Genomic DNA, 26,240 nt, shown 5'->3' with positions numbered 1-26,240 from the left:
CCCCTGCATTGGCAGGTGGATTCTTATGCACTGCACCACCAGGGAAGACCTAAGATTAGAAGTTTTTTGCAATGAGCTTGTATTGATTTTTATCAGGAAAAAAAGCCTTAAAAATTAAAACCTATAGAATAAGAAACTATCCTTATTCATTTGAAAAATTGTACTTAGCTTATAGACAAAGATAAACCCTTGCTGTTTTTCAGTTGCCCAGTCGTGTCCAGCTCTTTGCGACCCCATGGACTGCAGCACACCAGGCTTTCCTGTCCTTCACTGTCTCCAGGAATTTGCTCAAGTTCATGTTCGCTGAGTTGGTGATGCCATCCAGCCATCTCATCCTCTTGTCTCCCCCATCTCCTGCCTGTAATCTTTCCCAGCACCAGGGTCTTTTCCAGTGAGTCAGCTCTTTGCATCAAGTGACCAAAATATTGGAGCTTCAGCTTCAGAATCAGTTCTTCCAATGAATATTCAGGGTTGAGTTCCTTTAGGATTGACTGGTTTGATCTCCTTGCAGTCCAAGGGACTCTCAAGAGTTTCCTCCAGCACCACAGTTCAAAAGCATCAATACTTTGGCACTCAGCTTTCTTTCTGGTCCACCTTTCACGTCTGTATATGACTACTAGAAAAAACATAGCTTTGACTGTATGGACCTTTGTTGGCCAAATGATGTCTCTCCTTTTTAATGTGCTGTCTAGGTTTGTTATAGCTTTTGAACACTATGAAGATTCAGGACCCTTTTGCTGTAGCTGTTTCTCTGATCACTAAGATATAATAATGCTTGGTTTGGAGTCACATGACCTGTATTCAGGGTCTGGATTCTGCCCCTTAAGCAGGTAGTTTTTTTTGGTCGGCCTCAGTTTCTTCATCTTTAAAAGGAGAATAATGCCTTTGAGGTCAACACTGTTGCAGGGAGGTGCAATGAGATGACACTTTGGGGACATACTATAACACCAGGCAAGTCCCAGTATAAAATTATTAATCACCACATTTGGTTCAACATTGATGAAGAGTTTTCACCTAGGTGTCTGGTAGCCTGGGACTCATTTAATGCTATTCCCAGATGCGTGTTCTGTGACTCTGACCATGATCTTCGTGTAAGAGGGTTCCTAATCTAGATCTCTAGATGCTTCTTGAGCCTCTACTTTCAACTGCTGACTTGATAGCATTGTTTGAAGTATTGTATGGGCAACTCTTAATCTGTCCATAACTAAATTAATCTGGTTTCTCCACACTGCCTCTCTTCCAGGTTTCTGGTCTGTTTATGAAAGGTTCTTTACATCATAGTGTGGGCTGCCCTTGTAGCTCAGCTGGTAAAGAGTCCACCTGCAATGCAGGAGACCTGGGTTCAATCCCTGGGTTGGGAAGATCCCCTGGAGAAGGGAAAGGCTACCCACTCCAGTATTCTGGCCTGGAGAATTCCCTGGACTGTATAGTCCACGGGGTTGCAAAGAATCAGACACGACTGAGTGGCTTTCACTGTCACTTGACATCATAGTGTTAGTAGGTCTGGGCTGTAGTCATTCTGCTGTCAGTTTATTACATAGACCTTGGATGTTCTTGATTCCCTGTGTGTTATTCCTCACCCTAAACGTTGCTTCTTCCTTTTTCTTTCTTATTCCTCCTTCAGCTCCCAGCTCATCCCTTTTATGAAAGTTTCCCCTACTCTCCCATATGAAATTAACCTAGAGTAAATTGGCCAAAGTAAATTTGTGTTTTGCTCACATTTTCAGCTTTTATAAAGGTATGAATTACCGTGGGTCTACTTTAACATGTGAGGAGAAAATTAGAAATGAAAAAACTAGACAAGAATACACATAGACAGTGAAGGAGATCGTGGTCTCTTCATCCTTGTTGGACTTTCTGTTCTTTGTGCTTTTTCCTTGAAGTGGGGAACTGTAAGATGCCCCTTGGGGAAGAAAGGAGAGTCAGAAAAGTAATCATTTGCTGTGTTTCTATTTCTTGGTTCCTCTCTGATGATTTTTCCTTAAATGTCCATTGGTTTAACTTGATGAGACATTTACAGAAAATTCAAGGATTTGAACAGTTGGCTGTTGGGGCATTACTGAGAGTTCACTAACTGCATTCTGAAATTGCAGGAGGAGTAGAGAGGATCGAATTCCACGTGCTCTGAAGGATCTGTGATACCAACCAAGGGTGGTATTCCTATTTTAAGACTGCATCATTCTTGTGTTTCCTTTTACTTAGAAGATAATTCTTATTTTTGTATCTCAATGATCCTTGGTTGTCTGTATGCCTCTTTATTTTTATGTATATATTTTATTATTAATTTATAATATTTCCTATTTCATAGTCATTTCTATAATATTTTTTCTGTCACCGTCATTTCTGACAGAATATTTTCCTACAGTATATGCTGAACTTTAGCAAAAATTATTTTTTTATGCTATTTTCTTATCTTTGGAGAATTCCCCATGTAATGAATCTTGTTGAAAGAAAGTGTCTTCCTCCCACTATGGAAAACTAAAAAATGCCAGATATTTGCTTGACCCGTTCAGTCATGTGACCTAAGCTCAGCCATGTGGCTATTCCTTTCCCGGATTTTGCATGGAGCTTCAGTTTTTTCAGATGACATGGAAAACCCCTCCAAAACAGGCAGACTGCTTGGAGTAAGACAGGAATTTATTAAGGTGGCTGGATATAGGATCAGTTTATACTTCTAAATGCCAATAGCAAAAAATTGGAAAATACATTTAGCAGTATTTTTCTAAAGAAGCAGAGATCGTGGACAGTGCATTCTGGTGATGGACAGTGGTGGTATTGGGGTCTCCAGGGACTACAGGGGCAGAGTCAGAGCACCGACTATTGATGGATGGTGAGGACTTGAAAGCTTTGGCATTGTGACCATTCTGTGATTTTTGGCTCTGGCCCCACTTTATTTCTGCTGCCTTCCTAGCCTGGTTCCTCAGCCTCACTGGAGGTTCTGTGAATTCTAACCAGTAATCTTCAGTAAATTGTTTTTCTAATTGTTCTACCTGAGTCAATTTCTGTTGGTTCCAACTAAGATCCTGTTTGCCTATAAACAATCCGAAAGCCATATTTAATTTTTAAGTTCCTAAACAATAGATTTCAAGTTGTGATTCTACAGTGAAATAACAAATTCATCATGTTGGAAAAATACCTAAAAGTAGTCTCTGAAAAGTTGAGTTTAGAGAATTTCTGGCTCTTTGGGTGTTTAATATTTGGCATGAGAACAGTTTTGCTTTTTATTCAGTTTCCGGTTTTACTGTTGTATACATCCTAGTTTGTGTTTTGCAGTCAGAGTGCCAGAGACCTTTAGTATGCTTTCTTTAAATCCTTTGATTTAAATTGAGTTAATAGTGCTAGTTGGTTAGCAGGCCTATGGGCAGGATTTGCAGAGCAGGTAAATTTGTAAATGAAAACAAATTGAATAATAACCAGAGAGAATTGATCCAGTTGCTGTGGATTTTTATTTTTTGTTCCATATTTTATTTGCAAGGGAAAATTATTTGCTACTTAGTTAATTTTTTGGTCAGGTAATAGGATCATATGGTTTAAAAATTATAAATGTGTGTTAGATACCTCAAAAAGTCTCTCCTGTAAGGCTGTTCCCCTTGCCTGTTAGATTTTTTTTAAGCTTTTATATTGGACATTAGCCAATTAACGATGTTGTGGTAGTTGGAGGTGGACTGCAAGGGGGCTCAGTCATGCATATACACGTGTCCATCCTCCCCCAAACTCCTCTCCCATCCCGGCAGCCATATAACGTTGGGCAGAGTGCCCTGTGCTGTAGGTCCTTGTTGGTGATCCATTTTAAACAAAGCAGCGTGTATGTGTCTCTCCCAGACTCCGTGACTATCCCTTCCCACCTCCATCCCCCCTACCCCACCCCTGGCAACGGTCAGTTCATTCTCTTAAGTCTGTGAGTGTGTTTCTGTTTTGTAAATGCATCCGTTTGTACCATTTCTTTTTAGATTCTGCACATAAGGGGTGTCGTGTGATATGTGCCCTTCTCTGTCTGCCTTCCTTCACTCAGCACGACGTTCTGTACGTCCCCCTCACCTGTTAAGGTTGTTTACCCATTCAGAGATATTTCACAAGTGTAGGCATGGATGTATTATTTTTCTCCCCGTTTCTACATAGATGATATAATACTAACAGATTTTTGTATTAGAACAGTAGGAGCTACTTAGGTTTCTTGTCAGTTTTGATAAAATGCCTTCCTAGAAAGTGGTTCATTTTATAAAAGTTTGAAAATTTGCTTTATATAGACTGGAGCAAAGTACTTGTTCTTTTTGTGATGATTTCACCTTAATTTCTTTGTTTATGAGTTTGTATTTGTATGCCCTTTGCCTTTAATGGGTTAGCTAGTGGATCTGGTTTTATTTATTATCCTCTAAGCCATCTTTTGGGTTTATTATTTCTCTTGTTTTCTAATTTATTAATATCTGCTTTTAACACTATTAATTTTTTTGCTTTTGTTTGTTCCATTTTATACTTTGCAAACATCTTGACCCAGATGCTACACTGATTTATTATTTGCTATTTATTATTGCCTTTTGCTAATATAAGAACTAATATAAATTTTCTTTTGAGTACTGTGTTAGCTGTATCCCATACGTTCTAATGTGAAATGTTTCAATTCTTATTAGTCCATTATTTTTAAAATTGAAGTATACTTTATTTATAGTGTTATAGTTTCAGATGTACAACATAGTGATTCAATGTTTCTGCAGATTATCGTCCATTTAAAGTTATTATAAATGGCTATATTCCTTGTATCTATTAATTTCCTACCCCTACCCAGCACCATCTGTGATTTTGGTTTGTGTTTCCTCTTTGACCAAGGAGATGACCAAGAGTGTTCTTAAATTTTCTTGTTGGTAGGGGCTTTTGTTTCTGCATTGGTTATTTTTGGGGGAAGTTTCACATTTCATTTTTAAAAACTATTTTGAAATATATTGAAAAAAATTTTTTGAAATAATCTTCAACTTGTAGGAAAATTGCAGAAGTTATACTGAGTTCCCAGATACCCTGTAGCCGATCTCCCCAAATGTCAGCATCTTACATGGCCATGATGTACATATGTGTACATCCTGTGAGTCTATTGGTAGGTACAGCCCAATATCATAGGGTTTATTCTAGCCTCCGAGCTCATTCCTTGGTTTAATCTCTTTTTCTCCAACGATGAGAAGTTTGGTCCTCATGCTTCACAGTGTATCTACTTACTTGGTGTGTGTGCTCAGTTGTGTCCGACTTGCAGCCCCAGGGACTGTAGCCCGCCAGGCTTCTCTGTCCATGGACCTTTTCAAACAGTACTGGAGCAGGTTGCCATTTCCTACTCCAGGGGATCTTTCCAACCTGGGGATTGAACCCGTGTCCCTTACATCTTCTGCACTGGCACACGGGTTCTTCGCCACTCGCTGCATCTGGGAACCCCATCTACTTACTTGTTTAACCTACTTAAATCTGTTGATTGAAGTTCATTTTCTCGTTTTCCTCAAGAAAGGTTCATGTGAGGAATTTCTTTTTTTTCCTTAAGAGGTTAGAGGAGTAGTATAGTGCTGTTGCTGAAACTAGATAGATGTTATTCCAGCTTTCTTATTTTTTGCTACAAGTAGTCCATATTTAGTCTGATTGCCCAAAAGATTCTTTTTCAGTTTTAAAGCCTGCATAATTTTACTATAATATGTCTTGATTTTAACCACTCTGTGTGGATCATTTTCCCTGGCACACGATATATTCTTTAGGTGTATAGAGTCAAGTCTTAATTTCTATAAAGAACTTTTGAATGGTACCTTTTATTATAAAAACTTTAAGACATACAACAAAATTGATAGAATTTTACAGTAAATACCTATTTGCATACTACCTAAATTCTACTAACGTTTTAGTGTTTGTATTTACCACATCTCTATTTATCCATCATTATTTGAACTTTGCCCATTAAAAATTTGGATGGTGGTGGTGAGTTTTTCAGAGTTCTTTGTATATAATGGATGCCATTCCTTTGTCAAATACGTGATTTTGTGAATGTTTCTCCCAATCTGTGGACGTCCATGCATCTTTTTGCCTTGTCTTAGTGAGCACAACTTTTTCATTTTGATGAAGTTTAATTTGTCAATGTTTTCTGTAACAACTGTTGCTCTCCATGACTTAAGGAAAGGAACCCTTGCTTCCCCCAAATCATAAAGATTTTCTTCTCTGAAAAATTCACGCTTCAACTTCTGCTTTAGGTCTACAGTCCATCTAGTGGTAATTTTTTGGTCATGTTAAAGTTCACTGTTTTTTATACGGATGTCCTTTACTCTTGTACCAGGTATTGAAACACTTTCCTTTCCCCATTGGATTTCTTTAGTGCTTTGGTTGAAAAGCCAGTGATCCTATAAGTGTGGGTCTTTTTTTGTTTTATTCCATTGATCTGTAGGTTGATCCTTATACAAACTCCTCACTATCTTAATGACTATAATTTTGAAGTATTGAAGTCAGGTAAGATTAAGTCCTCCAATTCTCTTCTTTTCAAGATTATTTTAGATACGTTAGGTCTTTTGCATTTCTGTGTATATTTTAGAATCTGCAGTTGCTTCACAACAGCTTCAACTGGGTGTGTTTTCCTTTTAAATTAATGAAGAAGTATTTGGTCCTTATTTCTCACCTGTTTTGTGGCTATTGACGTAGTTACTTTTGTTCACAGGTTTTGTTGAAGCTCTTCTTTATTTCTTGTATTTTTCTGTAGTTGCTGTATTGGTTCCTTCTTTGTGAGTCATCATTGAAGGAAATGGCTTTTTTCTCTAGACTCCTGATTTATAGGAGGAGGCGGCACAGGCTAGTTGGTGATTTGTTTTAGTTTTTGATCAAAGACCATGCCTTTGTAACTGCCACAGAGTCTGGCTGCTTCCTGCAAATATAGCTAGTCTTCACGATTCTGCATGTTACCTTGGATTACTGGAATCAAACTGGGTTCCTTCTGAGTGTGAGAATTTTGGTTGCTAACTTTGGTTTTACCGAAAATGGAGTTTGCAGTCGTAACTGTTGCTCATTGGTGAGCATGCGTGATGTCCGTGCGGAGTTCCCACATGACCTCTGTGTGAATGCTTTTGTCTGTGTTGGCTAGACCCTTCAGTGTGCTTTCAGCCGGGAGTTCTGATCAATGCTGCGGGACTTTCTTCCACCCCAAAGCATCTGACAAGTGCAGTTTCCTCAGAAACAGTGGCCATCGCTAGACTTAGCATTTTCTCAAACTCGCATCATTACCTGTTTGTCATTTTTTTTAATAGAGGCAAAAGAATAGATTTCATTCTAAGTATGCTTTCACTCATTGAACTAGTATTTATTGAAGTACTAAAATGAGAAAGGTACTGGAGAAGATTAAAAAAAAAAAATCCATTAGGCAGTAGATTGTGCCCTTAACTTGTAGTCTGGAATTACACCAGAATAATTTTTTCTGTATGCTTTTCTTTTTTTGAAAAATTTGTGTTAGTTATATATGCACAAAGCTAAGTGCATTTAACGTATATATGCACAAGAGTCCAATAGTTCCTCAAGGTTTATTATACTAAACAGCAATCTCGTATCTTCATTCTTCCTACCTCACCCCCATTTCCCTTCCCTTCTGTTCCCAATTTCCTCCCCCTCTGAGATCTCCAGCTCACTGGCCATCAGGGAAAGCAGAAATATTTCTTGTGATGCTGTTCAGTTGCTTCTCATTTTTGATCTTTTCTAAGAACTGACTCTTAGTTTTATTGCCTTTATCATTTCTATATTTTAATTTTATTTTTATTTATTTGATTAGTTTTTACTGAAGTATAGTTGAATTATGTTAATGACTGCTATACAGCAAAGTGACTCAATGATACATATATATATATATATATTCTTTTTCACAATCTTTTCCATTATTGAATATAGTGTTCATGCCTTTTGCAGACCTGCTGATGATTTGTCTAGTAGTTGTTTCTATTCTTGAATTTAAATCACAGGTACCTGTCTTGGTGCTTCCAAAGTATTTTTGACCTGTAATTTTTTTAGCAGCTAGATTTTAAGATGTTGGGCTTCCCAGGTGGCTCAAGCAGTAAAGAATCTGCCTGCAATGTGGGAGACCTGGGTTTGATCCTTGGGTTGGGAAGAGCCCCTGGAGGAGGGTATGATACTCCATTATTCTTGCCTGGAGAATTCCATGGACAGAGGAGCCTGGTGGGCTAAGTCCATGGGGTCGCAAAGGGTTGGACACTACTGAGTGACACACACACACACACACACACACTTATGCATTGATTAGAAATCACACAAATGCTGGTCAGGAAGAAAGTGCGTGTGTGTGTATCTATATGCCCTATAAAAGTTGCTTGTAGTTATTTACCAAAACAGTGGTGTTAGACATATCATTGAATGAAACAAAGCCTCTGCCCAGTGAAACTTACATTGTCAAGAAGGACAGATAAAAAACCAAATACATATCAATAATATGTTAGATGGTAGTGAATAATATGTTAGATGGTAGTGGAGAATAAATCAGAGTGAAGGAAGTACCAGGTTGCCAAAGGATGGTTTATTTGAGTGATCAGGACCTTTGGGCAAAGACCTAAAGGGTGCAGCAGCTGAACAGTCCCAAGTGGACTCACAGTGTGTGCAAAGGCCCTGAGGTTAGAGCACAGCTTGGCACATTTTGTGAACCAGCAAGGGGAGGCCTGTGTGACTGGAGCAGAGAAGGAAAGGGGCTCAGCAGTGGGCAGCAGGTGGAGGAATGGGTTGGCCCAGATCACTTAGGACTCTCCAGGCCATCACGAGAATGTGACTTTTACCCTCAGTCAGAGAACTGACAAAAAGTTTTTGTTTTTGGTAAAGAGCCACATGACAAACGTTTTAGGCTGTGCAGGACATTCAGTCTCTGTTGCAGCTGCTCAACTCTGCTGTTGTAGCCCCCCAAACAGCCAGAAACAATATGTAAATAAAAGGGTGGGGTTGTGTTCCAGTAAAGTAGTTTATGAAAACACAGAGTGGGTCTGTTTTGCAAACTGCTGATGTAGAAAGTCATTTGAGAGTTTCAAGTAGAAAAGATGCCTGACTGGCTTTTTTTTCTTTGAAGGTACTTTTGTTGGTGTTCAGTTGCTCACTCGTGTCTGACTCTTTGCCACCCCATGGACTGCAGCACGCCAGGCTTACCTGTCCTTTACCATCTCCTGGAGTTTGCTCAAACTCAGGTCCATTGAGTCAGTGATGCCATCCAACCATCTCACCTTCTGTTGCCCCTCTTCTCCTCTTGCCCTCAGTCTTTCCCAGCATCAGGGTCTTTTCCAATGAGTCACTTTAAAATACTTTATTTGGAAATAATTTTAGAATTACAGAAAAGTTGGAAAAGTGATGCAGAATATCCCCTTCACTGCACTGACTCTAATGTTAATAACTCACGTAGCCACATTTGAATGATTAAGACCAGGAAATTAACCTTGACATGATGCTATTAGCCAAACTGTAGACATGATTCAGACTCCATGTTTTTCCACCTAAGGTCATTTGTCTATTCCCGCATACAAGCCAAAGTATCACATTGCATTTAGTTGTTCTGTGTCCTTACTTTCCTCCTATCTATGACAGTTCTTCAGTCTTTTCTTGTGTTTCCTGAACTCGGAGACTTTTCATGGGTTGTTCAGTTGCGTCCAACTCTTTGTGACCCCATATACTGTAGCACGCCAGGTTGCTCTGTCCTCCACTATCTCCCAGAGTTTGCTCAAATTCATGTCCATTGATGGAGAAGGCAATGGCACCCCACTCCAGTACTCTTGCCTGGAAAATCCCATGGACAGAGGAGCCTGGTGGGCTGCAGTCCATGGGGTCGCTAAGAGTCAGACACGACTGAGTGATTTCACTTTCACTTTTCACTTTCATGCATTGGAGAAGGAAATGGCAACCCACTCCAGTATTCTTGCCTGGAGAATCCCAGGGATGGGGGAGCCCTGTGGGCTGCCGTCTATGGGGTCGCACAGAGTTGGACACGACTGAAGCGACTTAGCAGCAGCAGCAGCATGTCCGTTGAGTCAGTAATGCTACCTAACCATCTCATTCTCTGCCGCCCCCTTCTCCTTCAGTCTTTCCCGGCATCAGGATCTTTTCCAGTGAGTCAGCTCTTTGCATCAGGTGGCCAAAGTATTGGAGCTTCAGCTTCAGCAATAGTCCTTCCAATGAATATTCAGGGCTGATTTCCTTTAGGTTGACAGCTTGACTATTTCAGAAACTACAAGCTAACTGTGGTACTTGTTACCTTCATTGGTAGGTCTGCAATTTATTATGAGCTGCCAGCCCCATTGTGGCACATGCCTGTCATTTTAATCCTTTTGTCACATGTACACGCTATCTTTCTGGAATTCTCACTGGGTCCCCCCCCAACACACATGCAAGGGCCCCGTCATTTTCTGTGCAGCAGTCAGTCTCCTTTTGGCAAGTCTGTTCTGCACTCTCTAGCTGCTGTCTTCAGATTTCCCTTCCTGCAGCATGATCTGGAAATGTCTCCAGGCAAAAGTCGGGACAGTCGTGATGCTCAGTTCTCTCTCAGAGAATGCCATCCTGCACAGCCTGCTGTCCATTCTCTGAGAACAACTGGATCATATATTTTGCCCAGATTTTTAGTTGTTTATTCTTGTTGTTCAGTCACTAAGTCGTGTCCGACTCTTTATGACCCCATGGACTGCAGCACGCCAGGCTTCCCTGTCCTTCACTGTCTCCCGGAGTTTGCTCAAACTCCTGTCCGTTGAGTCAGTGATACTATCCAGCATCTCATCCTCTGTTGCCCTCTTCTCCTTTTGCCTTCAGTCTCTCCCAGAATTAGGGTCTTTTCTAATGAGTCAGCAGCTCTTCATATCAGGTGGCCAAAGCATTGAACCTTCAGTATCAATCCTTCCGATGACTATTCAGGGTTGATTTCCCTTAAGATTGACTGGTTTGATTTCCCAGATTTCCCAGGCAAGAATACTGGAGTGGGTTGCCAGCGCCTTCTTCAGCTGATCTTCCCAACCCAAGGGTTGAACCCATATCTTCTGCATTGGCAGGCAGATTTTTTTTTTTTACTACTTAGCCACCGGGGAAGCCCTGTCCATTTGTGATGTCCAGTATCAAAGAAGAATTTATTATTGTTATCCTGCATACCAAGGAGCCAAAAAAAGTGACCTATAACTGGAAGAAAATGTAGCCACTAGGAACAAGGATAGAGGACTTCAGCAAAGCTGTCAACGGAATGATGGAGAGCTGTTAGGAAGCATTTAACAGGAGGCTTCTTGTGTGCTGTTTTGGATCTATCAGGAATTCTCTGTTCCTTATTAATTCCTGAATATTCAGGAATTAAGAGGAGAGGCAAGCCTCTCCCGGGGCTGAGAAATCCAGGCATTTCCTTCATTAGTTTTTCTATACGGTGATAAGTACCCTTTTCCTTTTTATGAACCATATGGTAAAAGTGATTATTTATAACCCTCTCTCTCTCATATGGATGACCTCATGTTTCCTTGATAACTTGTAAGTTTTGATTTGATCTCTGCTGAAAATGGCTACCTTGTAAGACAGTATAAATACCCACACAATGTTGAATAAAACACCTTTGCTCCATCAGAGCTTTGGTCCCCATGTCTTGCTTTCTTTGTCTCTCTCTGTCTCTCTTTGTCTCTCTCTCTCAGGCTATTTCCTTGGAGCGCAGAGGTCCTCTGGGCTCACATTCCTGCCCTGGCTTCTAAGACCCTCTTGAGAAGGCGCTCTGTGCCTTCACCCTATTGAGAGGGCGCCTGAGGCCTTCGTGAACAGAGCAGGCCCTGTGCAGGGGCTTTATTGGCTTTCTGCGTAAACCAAGGAACATCAGCCTCTTTCTCTCCCCTTTACTTTCTTATCGGTAGATTCCGGACCACCAGGTTCCGGTCCATTAAGGGACCTCAACAAGTGGCACCCGAACAGGGACTTGAGGCCATCCAGCCCCTGCGTGATGTAAGCCAGGCTCTGGTCCCCCACCTTGTCACAGAAGAATACGTCCAGCCCCGAGAGGCACAGGCTGCCCATGGCCGGACACATGAAGCCCGTGTCGTTGATGTTGTCCCATGAGCGCAGGTTGAGGCTGCGCAGGCTGCCCGTGTGCGACAGGTGCAGGAGGCCAGCGTCAGAGATGCCCCTGCAGAAGCTGAGGTTGAGGAGCCTTAGGCCCGTCATTCCCCGGGAGATGTGCTTCAGGGACAGGTCCGTGAGCTTCTGGCAGTCCGGCAGCATGAGCTGCTCCAGGCCCAGGCAGCCCTCGGCCGCGCTGCGCGTCATGCTGGCCAGGTGCCTGATGCCCACGTCCGAGAGGTGGCGGCAGCTGCGGAGATTGAGGCTCTTGAGGCGCTGCAGGCCCCAGGCGATGAGCAGGAGGCCAGTGTTGGTGATGTTGCTGCAGCCGCCCAGCTCCAGCACCTCCAGGCCCTTGAGGTACTGGGTGATGTGGCCCAGGCTGCTGTCGGTGATCTGCTTGCAGAGGTTCAGGTTGAGTGCACGCAGCGAGCCGATCTGCACAAACGCGTGGCCCAGCCCGTTGTCGGTGAGGTTGTAGCAGCCGCTGAGGTTGAGGCTCTCAATGTTGGCCATACCCTGGATCACGTAGCTGAGGCTGCGGCGCAAGCTCAGAATCTGCACCTGGCGAATGCCAGGAGCCTCCGGGCTGAGCTGTGCGCCCCTTGTCGCTCACGTCCAGGTAGCCGAAGATCATGACCAGCAGCTCCGGAGACAGGCACGCGATGTGCGTCTCCATCTTCCTCCCCGGCGCGGGCCCGCTCCCGCCCGAGCAACGAGGCAGCTGGCCGGCCAGCCGGGCCGTGCCACGGGCCCAACGGACGCGCCTCCCGCCTTCCGGCTTGGCGCCGCTCCTCCTCCCGTCCACGCGTCCTTCCTGCCCGCCCTCCCCGCCCGGCGCGCTTGGCGCTCACATCCTTGGCGGGCGCCCCGCAGCCCGGCCCTCGCTGGGCTCAGCCCCGCTGCGCCGGGCCCGCGCCACCCCACCGCCACCCCCACGTCCCGGGCCACATCCTCCCGTGCCGCTGGGCCCGGCTGCAACCTCTTTACTTTCTTATCGATCGACTCCGGACCACCAGGTTCCAGTCCATTAAAGGACCTCAGCAGAAAGCCAGCAGAGGTTATTTAGAAGGTAACTGTAAAAGGTGAATGATAGCATCCTTATTTCTGTGGCCTATTTTCATTACCACCTGGTGGCCTGTGTGGCTAGTTCAACCTTCCTGTCTCACTAGGACTCACTCAGTATAGCATTGTGAGCCCAGCCTTCCTGCTCAGCATCTCATTGATCCCATACTCCCAGGCTGTACACGTGTATACTAATAATAGTATATTATACCCTCTATGTGGAGAAGGAAATGGCAACCCACTCCAGTGTTCTTGCCTGGAGAATCCCAGGGACGGGGGAGCCTGGTGGGCTGCCGTCGCAGAGTCACACAGGACTGAGCGACTTCACTTTGACTTTTCACTTTCATGCATTGGAGAAGGAAATGGCAACCCACTCCAGTGTTCTTGCCTGAAGAATCCCAGGGATGGGGGAGCCTGTGCCATCTATGGGGTCGCACAGAGTCGGACATGACTGAAGCAACTTAGTAGTAGTAGTAGTATACCGTCTATCATGGAAAAAGCAAGAGAGTTCCAGAAAAACATCTATTTCTGCTTTATTGACTATGCCAAAGCCTTTGACTGTGTGGATCACAATAAACTGTGGAAAATTCTGAAAGAGATGGGAATAGGAGACCACCTGACCTGCCTCTTGAGAAATCTGTATGCAGGTCAGGAAGCAACAGTTAGAACTGGGCATGGAACAACAGACTGGTTCCAAATAGGAAAAAGAGTACATCAAGGCTGTATATTGTCACCCTGCTTATTTAACTTCTATGCAGAGTACATCATGAGAAATGCTGGGCTGGAAGAAGCACAAGCTGGAATCAAGATTGCCAGGAGAAATATCAATAACCTCAGATATGCAGATGACACCACCCTTATGGCAGAAAGTGAAGAGGAACTAAAAAGCCTCTTGATGAAAGTGAAAGAAGAGAGTGAAAAAGTTGGCTTAAAGCTCAACATTCAGAAAACGAAGATCATGGCATCCGGTCCCATCACTTCATGGGAAATAGATGGGGAAACAGTGGAAACAGTGTCAGACTTTATTTTTGGGGGCTCCAAAATCACTGCAGATGGTGATTGCAGCCATGAAATTAAAAGACGCTTGCTCCTTGGAAGTAAAGTCATGACCAACCTAGACAGCATATTGAAAAGCAGAGACATTATTTTGCCAACAAAGGTCCGTCTAGTCAGGGCTATGGTTTTTCCAGTAGCCATGTCTGGATGTGAGAGTTGGACTGTGAAGAAAGTTGAGTGCTGAAGAATTGATGCTTTTGAACTGTGGTGACTCTGGAGAGTCCCTTGGACTGCAAGGAGATCCAACCAGTCTATTCTAAAGGAGATCAGTCCTGGGTGTTCTTTGGAAGGAATGATGCTAAAGCTGAAACTCCAGTACTTTGGCTACCTCATGCGAAGAGTTGACTCATTGGAAAAGACTCTGATGCTGGGAGGGATTGGGGGCAGGAGGAGAAGGGGATGACAGGGTGAGATGGCTGGATGGCATCACCGACTCGATGGACGTGGGTTTGGGTGAACTCCAGGAGTTGGTGATGGACAGGGAGGCCTGGTGTGCTGTGATTCATGGGGTTGCAAAGAGTCGGACATGACTGAGCAACTGAACTGAACTGATGCCCTCTAAAATATATCCAAAATAGAAAAATTTACACTGTGATGTATTCCAGTGGATTATCTTACACATACCCTGTCTAAGGGTTTCCCTTGTGGATCAGAATCTGCCTATAATGAAGGAGACTTGGGTTTGATCTCTGGGTCAGGAAGATCCCCTGGAGAAAGGAATGGCTACCTACTCTAGTATTCTTGCCTGGGGAATCCCATGAACAGAGGAGCTTGGCAGGCTACAGTCTGTGGTATTGCAGAGTCAGACACAACTTAGCAACTGAGCATGGATGCACTCAGAGCTTGTCGATATGGATATGCTGTGGATATAAATATCCCTGCTTATGGTGTAGACATGAAGTAAATGTTTGTGGAATGAAATGAGTAGAAAGAAGATAGTAAGTTTACTATCTTATGTGTGTGTGTGTGTGTACTAAATTGTTTTAGTCGTGTCCAGCTCTTTGCAACCTGATGGACCGTAGCCTGCCAGGCCCCTCTGTCCATATATAAAAGACATTTAAAAAATGTTCTTTAAACATAAAATCAGTTTTTTAAAGACAGTTTTTACCTTCAAGTTATTTAAAATTCAGTCTTTTTAATTTTATGTTCTTTTTGATCTACTGCTTAAAATTTCTTTTTTTAATCCAAGTAACTGTTTTACAGCTGGTATCTGTTAAAATTCTCTGACATTTGCAATATTTATTTTTCATAGGAGGTTGCCTCTAACATTCTGTTTTATTCATTAGACCATTCGAAATAAGTTTCTGTAGTTTATTTGTAGAAGTATCTTTTTACAGACTTCTGTTTCATGTATTTGTTCTTTGCAGTATTACAGAACATAACACCTATAGCATATTGAAAAGTGATATGATATTTATATATTAATTGAGTTTAATCAAAAGTTTCTGTGAAATATTTTGACTCTGTTGCAATTTCCTGATTGCCATGTCATTTGGCAAAGAATTATTTCTTTTTAAATTGAACTTTATAAATTATTGATTTAAGATAAAGATTGGAATTTGTTACTTTCATTTCATCTAATTTATACACTACTGGTGAAATTGATTCTTAAGCCAAGTATATATGTTGCTGCATTGTTACGTATTTGTGACTTTGCAGTGGTGAATTGTCAGTATTAGTGACGTATTTGAACCTGCTTCTATACTTCTTAAACTTTTCCTTATATATCCCTAAGAGAAGCTGACTCACAGTTTGGTATGCACAGTCTGAAGTCCTTCTTTTTCTACATTTAACTTTTTTCTTGGTTTTATGTTTTTTATTTTTATTTGGAATTCACATAGCATACAATTCACCTATTTAAAGTCAGAGTTCTATAGCCATCATCTCAATCAATTTTAGAAGGTTTTTTTATCATCTAAAAAAGAAATTTGGCACCCCTTAGCCATTACTCATCAATACTGCTTTCCCTCTAGGCTTAGACACTAATTAGTAGACCACTATGTCTCTGTAGATTTTTTTAAAAAATTCTGGACAGTTTTTAAAAGTACAGTTATGAACTGTATGTGGCCCTTTGTGACTGGCTTTTCTCACTTAGCCTAGTGTCTTCAGGGTTCATCCATGTTTCAGTATGTATTTGTACATCTTTTGGTTTTAATTAAAAGATAATTTTGCTTAACCATAAAAAAACACTTGATATTCCAGGGGGGGGAGATGCTTTTTCTTCTTTTCAATGTATGTGTACTCTTTTCCCCACCGATCTCAATTATATCGTATCGCCTACATACCCTTGGAATAAACATATTTCAGTCACAGATTCAGAGATACATTCTGATAATTGGGTAACAGTATTACCTTTTTAAAAGTCTTCATGTAGGACTTCCCTGGCAGTACAGTGATTAAGACTTTACCTTCCAGTGTAGGAGGTGTGGGTTCTATCCCTGGTCTAGGAGCTAGATCCCACAAAGCCTCTCAACTTAAAATAACAAAACAGAAGCTGTATGTAACAAATTCAATAAAGAATTTAAAATGGTCCACATAAAAAAAAATCTTAAAAAAACTCCACAGACCTTTATAAAAAAGATTTCAGGAAAAAGGTTCTTTAAAGCAATGAAGCCTCCAAAATCTCAAAGGCTATATAGTCCTTAAAATGAATATTTTGCTACTTAATGTCAGTTAATGTGCAACGTAAGGGTTATGTGTACTGATATGGATCACTTGCATTTTATGTTTTATTATACATTACATGATAGCTCTATGTTCACATAAGCCTATTCTTGGACAGCCTCCTGGGATAGGGAGCTGCTCTTCTTTGTCTTGTATTCCCATTTCCTTGGATAGGCAAATCACTGGCTCTTAATAAATGCTTATCAAATTGAATTTCAGGTATTAGTAAACTCACTAAAGGTTATACGAACCAGAATTGATTGTGTTCTCCAAAATCATAGCCTGATGAGTGGTGAGATGTGTTTGAGATGGGTTTGTGCAGGGGAAGGATGGAAGTTTTGAGTTGTGTGTTAGTTGTAGTCCCATAATTCTTTGTTAAGAATTTGAAGGCTACGTTCTTAATAAGTTGCCTCACTCTTATGTCTTTAACAGTAAAATAGGAGTTACTTTCAATGAACAGAAATTACAGTTGAAATACTTTTTCAAAATTCTGCTAAAACAATTTTTAAAAAAAATTCAGTGGTTTTGTAATATCCAGGCTTAAAGCTTTATTATTTTTTTTTGGTGTGTTTCGTTTTCCTCAAGTATGAAGTGTTTTGGCAGTCTTTGTAACATACTATATATATCATTTATTCCTTTTAACAATTGAGCATTTTAAGCTGTCACTGTAGTTAAAATTGTTGGGGAGTATTGGCTGTCCACTTGTATATACTTTAGAAGTTGACAGGTTTGTTAAACTTTTTTTTTCTGATTTGTTAACATGCTCTTGACTTGGATTCTCATTATTGGCCTAAAAATAAAATAATAACAGTAATAAAGAATAACACAGCTTTTTATTACATAGCTTTATCATTTAATGTCATAGTCTCTGAGATATTATCGCCTCCCACAGTTTTTTCTTTTTTTCCTTTTTTTTTAAATTTTATTTTTACTTTATTTTACTTTACAATACTGTATTGGTTTTGCCATACATTGACATGAATCCGCCACGGGTGTATACGAGCTCCCAATCCTGAATTCCCCTCCCACTTCTCACCTCAAATAGGATGGGAAACTGAGGCTCAGCATAGTGATTTTAGATTACACAGACCAGTAGCTCAGGACACAGATCTTGAACCTAGATTTTATGATTTGAAGTGGAAATTCTTTCCCTGTTGCATGCTGTGTCTGGTATTTATTCACTGCTTATAGTTTGGATGTTGCAGAAGTAGAATAGTTTCTGTGCTCACTTTTTTCTGCTGAATTGAATGGAGACAGAGACAATTGAAAGCAATATAAACTTGAGAATCTGCTTATTGTGTTGGTAAGTACTCAGTGATATATGGCAGGGCCATAAAGTAGAGGTCTGAAAATTTCATGTTTCCAATGAACATTTTAATCTTTTATTTAACTTTAAGTTCAGATTTAAAAGTTAAATCAAATATGAAATAAAGATATAAAAACATAGAAACATGAATGTTGTTGTAATTTTTTTTTCCCTCTCCCAGACAGATACTGATTATGTAAATGGTGTTGTAGCCAACCTGGAGAAAGAGTAAGTTGTTAATTATGGAATTGAAAATATTTTAGTTACTATGATCTCTTGCTTTTTGTGAAAAGAGAATACCTTCTTTTATAGTTCATTTTTCTGTGGAGTTCAGTGTTCATTAGATCACCTACCACTGGTCTTTTATATATAAATTATCATAAAGTATATGTATGTATATCAGGTTACTTGATGGGACACATTGGTGTATTTCATTGTAGAAAAGACTTGAATGTCATATATAACACTATCAAATAACAGTCTTTAACCTCGAAGACAGTGAGTAGAGAGAGAGGCAACATTTAAAAAAAAACTAAGATCATGGCACTTGGTCCTACCACTTTATGGCAAATAGAAGGGGAAAAAGTGGAAGTAGTGACATATTTTATTTTCTTGGGCTCCAGAATCACTGCAGATGGTGACTGCAGCTATGAAATTAAAAGACACTTGCTCCTTGGAAGAAAAGCTATGACAAACCTAGGCAGCATATTAGAAAGCTGAGACATCACTTTGCCGACAAAGGTCCATCTAGTCAAAGCTGTGGTTTTCTCAGTAGTCATGTATGGATGTGAGAGTTGGACCATAAAGAAGGCTGAGTGCTAAAGAATTCATGCCTTGAAACTGTGGTGTTGGAGAAGACTCTTGAGAGTTCCTTGGACTGCAAGAAAATCAAACCAGTCAATCCTAAAAGAAATCAACCCCAAATATTCATTGGAAGGACTGTTGCTGAAGCTCCAATACTTTGGCCACCTAATGCAAAGAGCCAGCTTATTGGAAAAGACCCTAGTGCTGGAAAAGATGAAAGGCAAAAGGAGAAGGAGGTGGCAGAGGATGAAATGGTTAGATAGCATCACAGACTTAATGCACATGAACTTGAGCAAACTTTGGGAGATAAGGGAGGACAGAGGAGCCTGGTGTGCTACAGTCCATGGAGTCACAAAGAGTTGGACATGACTTAGCGACTGAATAACAAAGATACTAAATGAGATCACTTAAATCTTTCACGCTGTGTTTACCAAGAGAAAAATTTTCTGCTGTCAGGGCAGCTAGTCAGGGAGCAGTTTCAAACCTCAATGCTAAATAATATCTAAAACTATGCAAAGGTTTATTAAGAGTTTATTGTGAGTGGAGCACATCGCAGGTAGTAGGTGGACAGCTTAGTAAGTTGCAGATACCATTGTTGTTCTTGTTCAGTCGCTAAGTCACGTCTGACTCTTCGCAACTCCATGGACTGCAGCACACCAGGCTTCCCTATCCTCCACTATCTCCCTGAGTTTACTCAAAGTCCTGTCCATTGAGTCGGTGATGCTGTCCGACTCATCATCGCCAATACCATTAGTTTTTATAATACTGCCTTTGTAGATTTCATAGTGATATCATAAAATTAGTCTTGCTGTGGGTTTCTTGATTGAAATGTATCTGTTGTTGCCCCCAAAAGACATATTTTTTAATGTAAATTAGGCAAGACAAAAGAGAAGCCAAAGAGGTTGCCAACTCTAGGATAATGTGGCTCTATCTTTGTCTGTCAGTATGCTAAAACCAGCGATTTTTACAAATATATGCATAGTTCAGGATTAAATTGTGCATTTGTTAGATTTTCCCTCAATTGCTCAATTTCTTGGCAGCCTTTATACAAGCACAAATTGGTGTAGAATCCTTAAATATAGGTACCAGACAATCACTGGTCCCCCTTCCCACAGACCACATGGGCAGGTCTGAGGGGCTTATGCAAGGATTCTACTGGTTCCTTTCTTCCTCAGTGTGCAAGAAAACCAAGCCCAGGAAAAAGGGAGGTGAAGCACCAGGAACCTTTGTGTAAAGGCAGGTAGTTGTATTTTGTGGAGATTTGCAAACCTGAAGTAAGGACGAAGGCAGATGCAAAGCAAATTATATTTGAATCAGTGAAGATGAATTTTAAAACCTTTAGAACAAATTTTCCTATCCTTGCACAACCTGCAGACATCGAGACATAGTTTGATGTACCCTCACAGGACAAGATCACCCCCAGGTGAGAAATACTATTTTAAAATGACATACACTCTGTATCCCACAACTAAGCCTTCCTGAAAATGAAAAAAACTGGTTTTGCTAATATATATGTATATTGGTATACATACACATTCATTAGGTTGTTTTTCTTTCTTATTTTCTGCGCCACCTTGATTTCTTTTTAAGAATTCTGATTTTTTTTAGGACTTCAGTCCCTGCAGTTGGCCTAGAATTTCAGTGAATCAGTGATGAGCTGCTTTACCTAACACATTGTAACTGTAGCAGTATACTTTACTGGTATATTTTTCTGTTAAATACCTAAGTTGATCAGTAAGATATAAAATCCCACAGAACTTCTATAACTCAGCCCACCTTTCTCATGACAGATTTTCTAAAGAAATCAGTTCTGGCTTGGTGGAAATAATATCACCTCCTGAAAGCTATTATCCTGACCTGACAAACTTAAAGGAGACATTTGGAGATTCTAAAGAAAGAGTAAGGTGAGCCTGTGGTGTTTAAAATCTCCCACCTTTGTGAGTATAATATGTAATAACTGTCATCCTTGTTTATCAAAACTTTACTCATTTTGAAAGTGCAAGTCACTCAGTTATGTCCAGACTCTTTGCAGCCCCATGGACTATAACCTGGCTCCTCTGTCCTTGGAATTCTGTAGGCAAGAATGGAGTGGGTAGCCATTCCCTTCTCCAGGGGATTTTCCAAATCCAGGGATCAAACCCAGGCCTCCCACATTGCAGGCAGATTCTTGACCGTCTGAGCCACCAGGGAAGCCCTCATTTTAGGCTTGAACTAATTAGTGAGAGCTAATGCCTTTTTGATTATTTAGTTGGAAATTCTGTGGTGAGAGGTTGAATTTGGTCAACCTAATGAATTTTATAACCGTGCTGCTCTGTGCTGTTATAACTTTTCTTAAGAGTATATTCAATATAACTCAAAAGTTAGTCCAGATAGAAATCTCATGTCTATATGGAACATAAATGAGAACTGATTCAATAAAAGTGATAAAAACAATAATAGTCTTCTGCAGGATCATACTGCAATAAAATAGTCCATTAATTTATTTATCTCTAAATCTCTAACATTGAAGGAGTTAGAAGCTTTCCTTGTGTTGTTGTTAAAGACAAAGTAATCTAAGAGATATTAGCACCATTTTTGGATTGTCTGTAACCAGAATAAAGGACAAAAATGGTGATTTGGGAAGAGATTTATTATATTTCTTGAGTTGTTAATTTGTCACAAAGATATGTCTCTATAATTGTCTCTCAATGAATATGTTACTTAAAACATTTAGGATTGAGTTTGTTTAAAAAAAAAGTGAATAGACTCATTAATTTCAGAACAGCTTATAAGGTATTTTCTAGAGAAGTTTACTTAGTGGTTCAGAGCTTTAGTTCTGTTACGTGTGTGTGTGTGTGTTTTACCTGGCTTTTAAAAAAACCACTTCTCTATATTCAGCATTGGCGTGTGTGTGTGGCACATTCTTTACCACTGAGCCACCAGGGAAACCAGCATATGACTGTACATTTTGTATAATATCATATTATCATATATATAATATCTGTGATATTATATATAGTGCATATATTATAGCATTGTTACATATTATAAAATATACATCTAACCTTATTTTGATAACTTTGAGTCCGATTCCTGACTGACTTTTGAATATTTTTATTTCAGATGGAGAACAAAGCAAAACCTAGATTATTGTTTTCTAATGATGTATGCTCAGGAAAAAGGCACATACTACATCCAGGTAAGTTTTTCCTTTAGTTTTTTTTTCCACACTTTTTTAAAGAAAAAGTAATATCGAGGGTATATTTTCATTAAAAAGAAGTTTCAAAAGCATGAGCCCTGTAAAATACTTAAGATGATAACAGTGTGCCAGAGCAGAAGGGTTAGTCACATCACTAAGAGCGTGGGCTCTGCAGCTGTACTCCCTGGTTTATCTCGTAATGATTTAGTGGTCTTAAGGCAGATAGTTGTTTTGTGCAGTAATAGATTTACATTTGAGTTCAGGATTATAAAGCCAACATCAATTGTAACGTTCTTGGCTGTGGAATCCTATGGACAGCAGGGCCTGGTGGGCTACAGTCATGGGGCTGCAAAAAGTTGGACCTGCCTGAGTGACTGTCACAGGCACACACACACACAGGTGCAGCTTTCAGTAGCATGGCTAAAACAGTAAGTCCATCGTGATGCAGACTTTAAGTGAGCCAGGTGGGCAGCAGCTTAAGTAATTCTAGGAAGCTCTTGTTTCTTCCAAGTAGTCTTCAGTTAATACTTAAGCTTAAATTCTGCATTGGGATTTCTCTTATTCAGTCAGATATCTTTATCCCTGTTCAAAATGCAGATACCCCTGAGAGGTATATAGCACATGAAGTGTGTCAGGTTTTTTTTTTTTTTTTTCAGTATTAAAAATTTATTAGGTGCTGGGAGGATGTGTGGATAAGAGTGGCAAGAAGCAGCCCTGAGTCCCTGAATTAGGAAGGAAATGCTTAGGCGGCTGCTGGCAGGAACTGAGGAGGGAAGGAAAGGAGCTGGCATCCCGTGGAAAGGTGGACTTCTTGAGAGCAGACTTTTGTCTCCTGTGATGCTGTACCTTGGGCCAGCTGTGTTCAAGTGGGCATGAACCCTTCCTTGAGTCACAGGATGAAAAATAGAAATGGTGATAGGGTATAACATGTCTATTATAGGATACAACAGCTGTGTGTATAAAAACACGGTATCCTAGATATCGGTAGTGTGTTTCCTCCAAATGCTTCAGAGAAGTGTGATTTTAAAATAATAATAATAATTTTGAAGCATTTTAACATATCCCCAATATTATTGTGGGCTTCCTGGTGGCTCAGACAGTAAAGAATTTGCCGGCAGTGCGGGTAACCCGGATTCAATCACTGGGCAAGAAGATCCCCGGGAGAAGGAAATGGCAACCCCCTCCAGTATTTCTTGCCTGGGGGAAATCCCGTGGACAGAGGAGCCTGAAGAGCTATGGTCCCTGGGGTCGCAAAGAGTAGAACACAACTGAGCAACTAACACACGCACACAATATTATTGTGGTTGAACCTTGCTGTTTGTTCCAGGCCCAGTATATAAATATTCACATTATGGTCAAGAACTTTATACACAGCATTAAAAAGTGCAGCTGTATTACTTTTGAAATTTGTTTTCAGTTTTCTTCCAGGGGAACAATTAATGGAACCAATAGAGCTCTTGAGAGGGAATGTAGGAAAAGTTCATGTTTAAGAAATTGAGGAAAGGACAGGGTTAAGAAAGAGAGTGGTTAGGAAAATTTCCCCTAAGCAAGGTCAATATATGAGGTATTACAGTATTATATGAGATATTATAACAACAGCTGCTAGGAACTAACATTTATTGCACACTTATCCTGTCAGGCATTATTTTTTATACTTTATGCTTTCCATATATTAGCTCATTTAATACGACCCTTTTAATAACAGGAATGTGCTGTACATACTGTGTCAAGGTGTGTTTTGCTGTCACTTAACTAACGCACAATTGTTATTTAGTCGCTCAGTCAGGTCCGACTCTTTTGTGACCCTGTGGACTGTAGCCCACTGACAGGCTGCTCTGTCCATGGGATTTTCCAGGCTGGCGTGGGTTGCCACGTCCTTCTCCAGGGGATCTTCCCGACCCAGGTATCCAACCTGTGTCTTCTGCGTTGGCAGGCAGATTCTTTACCTCTGAGCCACCAGGGAAGGTAACATGCTATAGTCACCTTTCCTGAGGCATAATTTTTGAACAAATAGGGTAATTTTAAGAATGTCCAGTGGGTCTATCTTAGACTCAGTGGTTACCCTGTGGTCATCACAGATGCACATCTAAAGGGAAAAGAGAATGCCACCTGCCTTACTGTTTTGCCTGTGGCTTGTAACGAGGTTTTCCATGACAGCAGCAAACCCGGATTCATAAAGTGCTCTATTGCAAGTGACTTGGACCTGAAGACAGCCTTCCGGAAAACTGTTCGGCTGTTCGGTGATGCAGACACTTCGTAGGTGGTACTGCATCGTTCTTCCTGTATCACACCACGATGCACGCTGTGTCAGCTTGCCCCACTTTTAGTGATGCTGAGATTTAATCCATGGGTGTAGGGCTGTCAGTCTCATCTCTCCTTCATTAAAAAGCTACCCAGCAGCCATTTCTTGCATGGTTTGGGCTTCTGTAATTATTTTCCCCCAGCTTGCTTTTTTTGTTAGAGGTTGCCAACTGGTAATTTTCTAATTCTATAAATTGTAATGTTCTTATAAATAGAGCTCTTCTGTAAAAGGGCTCTCCTTTCTTAACTGTTTGGTGATGTTGAAAAATAGTTTACAAAGGAAAAGATGGTTAAGTGCTTGATTCTTTCTCTTTCTTAATTTTTAAGTTGACGCCTTAGCAGTCTGCAGTGGTGACCATTTTTAAAGCATTGTTGTGAACTCATGGATTTTTAAAACTAGATTTGGTTTGCCTCAGGCTTTCAATCATTATTTCTAAATGTTCATTTATTTATTTATCTGGCTCCACCAGTCTTAGCTGTGGCACATGAAAACTTTTGGCTGTGGGCATGCAGGATCTAGTTTCCTGACCAGAGATCAGACCTGAGCCCCCTACATTGAGATCACGAAGTCTTAGCCACTGGACTACCAGGGAAGTCTCTGCAATCATTATTGATATTGACGCTTGTATGGGCCCATCCCAAGCCAGTGAGAATTTCTTCACATGGGCGCTTGTATTCTTTTCATGTAAGCCCAGTAATCACCTGGATCACTTCCTTACTGACTGGCACATCATGTGCATTTCCTGTCCCAGATGTAGAACCAGCCATTTCTTTAAGGAATCCTGTTTGTTTTAGAGGTATACAGTATTTAGAACCACCCTGTGCCCTGGAGATGCTCATGGCTACTGTCTTTGCGTCTACGTATTTTAGTAAGGAAAGAAACATCTTATTTCTCAGAGGACAAAAAATCACATTTATATTGATAATCCCAATTCAAGTGTAAGATTATAATATTTTTATTTAACTTTTTTGAATTTTATGTATATCCTTTTCTCTTACATTCAAAGTCTTGGTTTTAGTAAAATTATCTAAATAACATAATTCTTTTATTCTATAGTATACCTAGAACGGGCTTTTCTGGTGGCTCTGTGGTAAAGAACCTGCCTGCAGTGCAGGAGACGTGGGTTCAATCCCTGGGTCATGAAGCTCTCCTGGAGAGGGAATGGCAACCCACTCCAGTATTCTTGCCTGGGAAAGCCCATGGACGGAGGAGCCTGGTGGGCTACAGTCCACGGGGTCACAGGGTCAGATACAACTTACTGACTAAACAACAACAATAATACCTAGAATAGTTTCAAAATAACAGTATCAATTAAACTACTAAATGCAAAAATCTTTTATTCTTGTTTCCCTCCCCAAGAGTATATCCTGATAGGGATATATAGTCAAAATTCCATGTTTGAAAGTCAGTTGATAAAATTCTTCATATTATATGACCACATTAATAACAACCTGATATGAAAGTAGGTTCATTTATTTCCATTTGTATTCAGTGGTTAGCATTTATTTTTCTCTTTTAGTTGTAAAAAGTATAATATTCCCAAATCAAAACTTATGTAAAACAAGATATGTTTACAGAGGTCTCCTTTTTATCCCTGTTGTTTTCCCATGTCTCCTTCCTCCTCCATGGGCAACCAACATGAGTTTTTGGTTTCTCCTTGTACATTTTAAAAATTGGAACCAAAATGTAATATTCCACCTCTTTCAGACTCTGCAGGTACGTAGTGCAAACGCAGTGTTTTACACCTTGTATTTTCACTTCCCTGTATAAACTAGTGATCACTAATGAGGTATATGTTAGATTTTCCAAGAGTG

At 40.5% G+C, this 26,240-nt stretch overlaps 2 protein-coding genes across 2 annotated transcripts in view; one reads left to right on the top strand and one right to left on the bottom strand.

Annotated features, from left to right (window-relative positions):
- The window catches only part of MGAT4A (alpha-1,3-mannosyl-glycoprotein 4-beta-N-acetylglucosaminyltransferase A), a 126,097-nt gene that overhangs the window by 71,309 nt on the left and 28,548 nt on the right, over positions 1-26,240 (top strand). Inside the window, exons 5-7 of the mRNA XM_040267639.1 lie at positions 18,324-18,370; positions 20,737-20,850; positions 22,049-22,124. Coding sequence (XP_040123573.1) covers positions 18,324-18,370; positions 20,737-20,850; positions 22,049-22,124 — 237 coding nt within the window. The remainder of the gene's footprint in view (positions 1-18,323; positions 18,371-20,736; positions 20,851-22,048; positions 22,125-26,240) is intronic.
- LOC120851766 (F-box/LRR-repeat protein 14-like) lies at positions 11,137-12,730 on the bottom strand. Its single transcript, XM_040224772.1, is given in 3 exon segments — positions 11,137-11,192; positions 11,859-12,637; positions 12,639-12,730. Coding segments are annotated over 3 exon segments (927 nt in total).

This window comes from Oryx dammah, unplaced genomic scaffold (genome assembly GCF_014754425.2).
Source record: "Oryx dammah isolate SB20612 unplaced genomic scaffold, SCBI_Odam_1.1 HiC_scaffold_25, whole genome shotgun sequence".
NCBI classification, from domain to species: domain Eukaryota; kingdom Metazoa; phylum Chordata; class Mammalia; order Artiodactyla; family Bovidae; genus Oryx; species Oryx dammah.
Note: the sequence above shows the minus strand (reverse complement) of the source record. Positions and strands in the feature narration are given on the sequence as shown.